Here is a 6,000-nt window from a genome sequence, read left to right on the forward strand (position 1 = left end):
ACATCATACCTCTAAGATGATGTTGTTATGTGCCATCAGGTCTCATGTGACCCATAGCAACCCTGTGTACAACAGCTCTGAAGCTTGCCCTTTCCTGAGCCAGTCTCACTGACTCCGACACACCTATCTCCATTGTCCCAGTTATTGTAGCAATCCATCTCATCTGGGGTCTCCCTCTCCTGTGCTGTCCCTCCACCCTTCTGAGCATGATGTCCTTCTACAAGGATTGGTCTTTCTGGCCACATGCCCAAAGTAAGTGAGACAGAGCTTCAAGTCTCTAAGGAGAAACCTTTCCATGACAAACCTATTTGTTTTCTTGGCGGTCCATGGTATATTTAAAACTCTTCTCCAGCACTACAACTCAAAGGCATCAATTCTTCTTCTGTCATCCTTAGTTGTTATCCAGATCTCTGAAGTATAGCAAGTATTTGCAAAGACCATGGCCTGGATCAGGCGCACCTTAGTCCCTAGACTGACCTTGTTGCTTCTCAGTACCCTGGAAAGGTCCCTGACAGCAGATTCATCTAATGCAGTTCATCTTTTGATTCCGTGACCGCTGGTGCCAAGAGTGTTGATTGTGGAACTAAGCAAGCTGTAACTTCTAACAGCCTCAATCTCTTCTCCATTCATCTTGGTGCTGCAAATTGTCCTAGTAGTGAGAATCTTGGTCTTCTTGATGTTAAGCTTCAACCCATATTGAAGACTACAGTCCCTGACCTTCTGCAGCAAGTGCTTCAGGTTTTCCTCAGTTTCAGCAAGCAGGGTTGTTTCATATACATAACAAATTGTTGATGAATCTTCCTCCAATCCTGATGCTACCTTCCTCCCCATAAAGCCCAGCATCCCAAATAATCTGTTATGCATATAGATTGAAAAGGGACAGGACGCATCCCTGATGCACTTCCTTCCTAATTTTGAACCACTTAATGTTTTCTCTGCCCTGTTCTGAGGACTGTTTCCTGGTCCAAGTATAGGTTTTGCATAAGCACAACCAAGTGTTCAGGGATTCCCATTCTCCTTAAGGATAACCACAATTTGTCTTGATCCACAGACTCAAATGCCTTTGCACAGTGAAACACAGATAGATATCCCTCTGGTACTCTTTGCTTGTTGCCAAGATCCACCTAACATTGGTGATAATGTCTTTAGTGCCTCTTCTAAACCCAGCTTGTATTTCTGATAGTTTTCTGTCAACAACTGTTCTAGTTGTTTCTGGATAATCTTCAGCAGGATTTTGTTTGCATGTGGTATGAGTGATGTTGTTATTGTTAACTGCTGTTGAGTCATAGGCGACTCATAGTGACCCTATGAATGAAAGACCTGAACCCTGTTGTATAACTGTCATCATTTCTCTAAGTTCATAGAGGTTCCAGAGCCAAGCTATTTCGGAAGTGGATGACACTCCTGCTTCCAAAGCTATTTTAATCTGGGCTCTCCACCATACACTGTCCACCATGGGTAACCATTATTGCATTTGACATATCAGTGTCACAGTGTTTAGTATCACAGCAACCTTGAGTTACTTCTGTACAGCAAATTGTAACACCAGTGCTATGCAACTTAGAACAATGTTTGATGGAAAACAATTAAAACCAGGCTCAAGGGACACCTTTGTAGACTCCAACTGCTTCACACATCTTCCCCAAGTGGAACCAGCCCCAAACTGGCAACCCACTGCCCTTTTTAAATACAAGGCCAATTCCAATCAGCTTACACCCAATTGTGAGCGAAACACAAAAACAAGCAAACAGCCCATACCCAAACCTCAACCAAAACAAGAAAACACACCTTTGTAGACTCCCAGATGCTCCCCATATCTTCCCGAAGTAGATACCAGCCCCCACCGCGCCTGGTGTCCACTTGGGGAAGATGAGTGATGTAGCTGCACTAAGAATGATGGCAGAATGTAACAAGTCTTGAGAATTAATCAAACCCATTGCCATGGAGTTGATTCCAACTCATAGCAATCTTGTAGGACAGAGTGGAAGTCCCCTGTAGAGTTTCTGAGACTATAAATCTTTATAGAAGCAGACCACCACATCTTTTACCTAAGGAGACTCGAACTGCCAGCCTTTCAGTGAGCAGTCAAGCACCATTGCTGTCAAGTCAATTCTGACTCACAACAACTTTGTAGGACATGGTAGAACTACCCGTTAGAATTCCTAAGACTCTGTGGAAGGAGACCACCACATCCCGTGGAGAGGCTGGTGGGAGTAGAAGTGCATTAACCGCTGCACCACCATCACTGGTCCCCAGATGTCATTTTCTATCCTAGACCAGAATTTCTGCTTTTGATGCACAAACCAAAGTCTCCTTGCCTTTGCTTGCATGGAGAACCCCAGGAATGCAATCAGACCACCTCCCCCTCCAGCTCTGAAGTAGCATTTCCTTTAGCTTCTAACAATACTAGCAGCAGTATCTATTTTGTAGGCACTGTCTGCGACATGCCAGGATGGGAGCTGTACTCGGATGCAGTAGATACAGCATAGATATGGACAGCTTGTCAAGGTTACGCTGCAGCCTTGATGGGTAGGATGAGGCTCGGAGACAGGAGGTGACCTGCCTAAGGTCACACTTGGTAGCCTAGTTGAACATTCATTCAGTCCCAAAGCCTGAGCCGTTTCCAGCGGTTTACAGCAATCATAATAACGGTCATTATTGAGCACCTGGTATATGCCAGAGTATAATGCACTGGAGACACAGTTGAGCTGCAAACTCAAACATCAGTGATTATTCGAATCCACCAGCTGCTCCACAGGAGAAAGATGGGCAGTTTCTTCTCATAAAATGTACAGCCTCAGAAACTCAATGAAGCGTCGCCATGAGCAGGTGTTTCTGAGGCTGTAAACCTTCACAGAAGAGGATTGTCACATTGTTCTCCCAAGGAGTGGCTGGTGTGTTCCACCGCGTGCAGCAGCAGATGGGTTCCAGCTGCCAACTTTTCAGTGAGCAGCCAAGTCATTTAACCCCTGCACATCCATGCCTCACTGGTCCCAATGTGTTATTTTCTATTGTAAACCAGGATTTTTGCTTTCTTGACGCAGTGGGTTTACAGCACTGCACTAAGCTTTAAGGAGCCATGCTGGTGTAGTGCACCATGGGTTGCTAACCCAGAGGTTGGCAGTTTGAATCCACTAGCCAGTCTGAGAGAGAAAGATGGACTGTCTTCTGTAAAAATTTACAGCCTCAGAAACCCAGTGGAGGGTCTCTATGAGTTTGCATTGACCCTCCCCCCCCCCCAGTAGTGGGTTTGGTTTGGGTCCTGGGCTCTGGAGACCTAGCAGGGAAATGTTCTGTCCTCAAGGTGTTGACCTTCTCCTGGAGGAATCAAAGACACGATCAACAATGCCCAGAAGGTTAGAGCTCTGGTGGCCTAGTGGAAAGAAGCTGCGCTGCAATCCCAGATGTGCCTGGTTCGAATCCACCAGATGCTCTGCTGGAGAAGGAGGGACAGTCTCCTCCTGTACCAGTCAGACCTGATTTGACAGTACATGCACAAAAAATAGTAAAATAAAATAAAAATTAAAAAAACAAAACAAAAAACAAAACCAATGCCCAGAAGGTTAGAGGAGGGATGAGAAACAGGATAAGGAGGAAAAGTAGGCAGAAAGGAGGAGCTGAAAATGTTGGAGATGAGTGGTCAAGAAAGGTACAAAGGTGTCACCTGAGTAAAGACCAAGTAGAGGTGAGGGCAAGAGTGAGCAGAGGAGTGAGGAGGAGCTCTCCCGGCCACAGGTTAGCCCAGTCATGCATGGGCCTGGAGGACAGGGAGTCTGGCAGGGCCTGTGCGTGGTGCTGTGCACGTGATGTTGCTGTCCTCTGAGGGTGGCGTGGTCAGGACCTGTGTACAGAGGAAGGGTCTAAGCTCATTGTGGTTCCATCACTAGGCCAGAGTCACACAGCTAGTGAGGGGGGAGAGCCAGGATGCTACAGCACTCGGCATGGCCCAGCCTGCAAGTCTTTGGGGCCTTGGCATCAGGGTGCTACGTCATGGGCGACGTCAGGACTGGAGGGCCTGGGGGACACCTACACTATGGCAAGGAGGTCCAGGGGAGAGGGTAGGGCCATCACAGGAAGCGGTGGTACTCATTGGCAAGCCCAGCATATTAGCCTTACATGGGGCCATTCCGGCTCTGGACTCGGCGCTGATAGCCTCCCCCCCCACGTCCCGCCCCGCCCTGCCCTGTCCTGTCCTCAGTGTGCCAAGTGCCGGGAGTCGTTCCATGGGAGCCCGCTCGGAGGCCAGCAGTGCTACCGCCTCATTTCTGTGGAGCAAGAATGCTGCCTGGACCCCACGTCCCAGACTAACTGCTTCCATGAGCCCAAGCGCCGGGCCCTGGGCCCTGGCCGCACCGTCCTCTTCGGTGTGCAGCCCAAGTTCACCAATGTGGACATCCGCCTAACACTGGATGTGACTTTCGGGGCCGTGGACCTCTACGTCTCCACCTCCTATGACACCTTTGTGGTCCGCGTGGCCCCAGACACCGGCGTCCACACTGTGCATATCCAGCCCCCACCACCCCCCCCACCTCCACCACCCCCGGCTGATGGTGGACCCCGGGGGTCCGGGGAGCCAGGGGCACTTGGGACTGGGAGTGGGCTGGGCACCCCGGCAGAGCCTCGGGTGCGGGAGGTGTGGCCACATGGCCTCATCACCTACGTGACTGTGACTGAGCCCTCGACAGTGCTGGTGGTGCATGGCGTGCGGGACCGGCTGGTCATCACCTACCCACATGAGCACCACGCCCTCAAGTCCAGCCGCTTCTACCTGCTCCTGCTGGGTGTGGGAGACCCAGGCGGGCCCGGCGCCAACGGCTCTGCTGACTCGCAAGGCCTGCTTTTCTTCCGGCAGGACCAGGCCCACATCGACCTGTTTGTTTTCTTCTCCGTCTTCTTCTCCTGCTTCTTCCTCTTCCTCTCGCTTTGTGTGCTGCTTTGGAAGGCCAAGCAGGCCCTGGACCAGCGGCAAGAGCAGCGCCGGCATCTGCAGGAGATGACCAAGATGGCTAGCCGTCCCTTCGCCAAGGTCACCGTCTGCTTCCCACCGGACCCAGCTGCCTCGGCGCCCCCCTGGAAGCCTGCTGGACTCCCACCACCTGCCTTCCGCCGCTCTGAGCCCTTCCTGGCACCTCTACTGCTGACAGGGGCTGGTGGGCCCTGGGGACCCGTGGGAGGGGGCTGCTGCCCTCCAGCCCTGCCCACCACCCCTGCTGGCCTGCGAGCTGGGCCCATCACCCTCGAGCCCACTGAAGATGGCATGGCAGGTGTGGCCACACTGCTGCTTCAGCTGCCTGGTGGGCCCCATGCCCCCAACGGTGCCTGCCTGGGCTCAGCCCTTGTCACGCTGAGGCACAGGCTCCACGAGTACTGCGGAGTCGGCAGCGGGGCTGGGGGCAGTGGGCATGGGGCTGGAGGAGGCCGGAAGGGCCTGCTGAGCCAGGACAACCTCACCAGCATGTCCCTCTGACCTACCATGGGCTCAGCCTCAGGATCCTGGGCCCCTGGTGGGGTATCCCTGGGGCCCTCCCACTTGGGGACCCTGGACACACTCTCCTTAGAGACCCTGGCACCCATTCCTTCAGGGGTTCCCAGATAGGGCCTCTGTCGTCGACATTCAACTATTATTTATTGAGCATCTGCTCTGTGCTAAGCAGGAACCCAGTCAGGCAAGGTTCCTCACCTCCTGGAGCGTAGGTTCTGGTGAAGGGAGACAATCACATGCCAAGAGAGTTGAGGCCGCTGGTTTCAGAGAATTGCAGTGAACAGCAACAGGAGGTGATAGTCAGGGACCTCGTGCTAGTGGCAGTCAGATCTTCAGAGAAGTTAGGACTTCGTGCTGAGGAGGGACCAGGGCTGGGAAGAGCTGTGGGAAGCTGTTCCAAGCAGGGGGCACAGCCAGGGCCCTGATGTGGTTAACCAGCTTGTTTTGTTGCAAGGATCAGAAAGCTGGCTAGTGTGAGCTGAGTGAGGAGGAGAGGGGATTGGTGACGGGCAGAGGCT

At 52.2% G+C, this 6,000-nt stretch overlaps 1 protein-coding gene across 1 annotated transcript in view; it reads left to right on the forward strand.

Annotated features, from left to right (window-relative positions):
• The window catches only part of MEGF8 (multiple EGF-like-domains 8), a 51,594-nt gene extending 46,127 nt beyond the window's left edge, over positions 1-5,467 (forward strand). The window contains exon 42 of the mRNA XM_006900960.1: positions 4,199-5,467. Within this exon, the coding sequence (XP_006901022.1) occupies positions 4,199-5,467 (1,269 nt within the window). The remainder of the gene's footprint in view (positions 1-4,198) is intronic.
• The last annotated feature ends 533 nt before the right edge of the window (positions 5,468-6,000 follow it).

This window comes from Elephantulus edwardii, unplaced genomic scaffold (genome assembly GCF_000299155.1).
Source record: "Elephantulus edwardii isolate Elephantulus edwardi_28Jun2011 unplaced genomic scaffold, EleEdw1.0 scaffold00302, whole genome shotgun sequence".
NCBI lineage: Eukaryota > Metazoa > Chordata > Mammalia > Macroscelidea > Macroscelididae > Elephantulus > Elephantulus edwardii.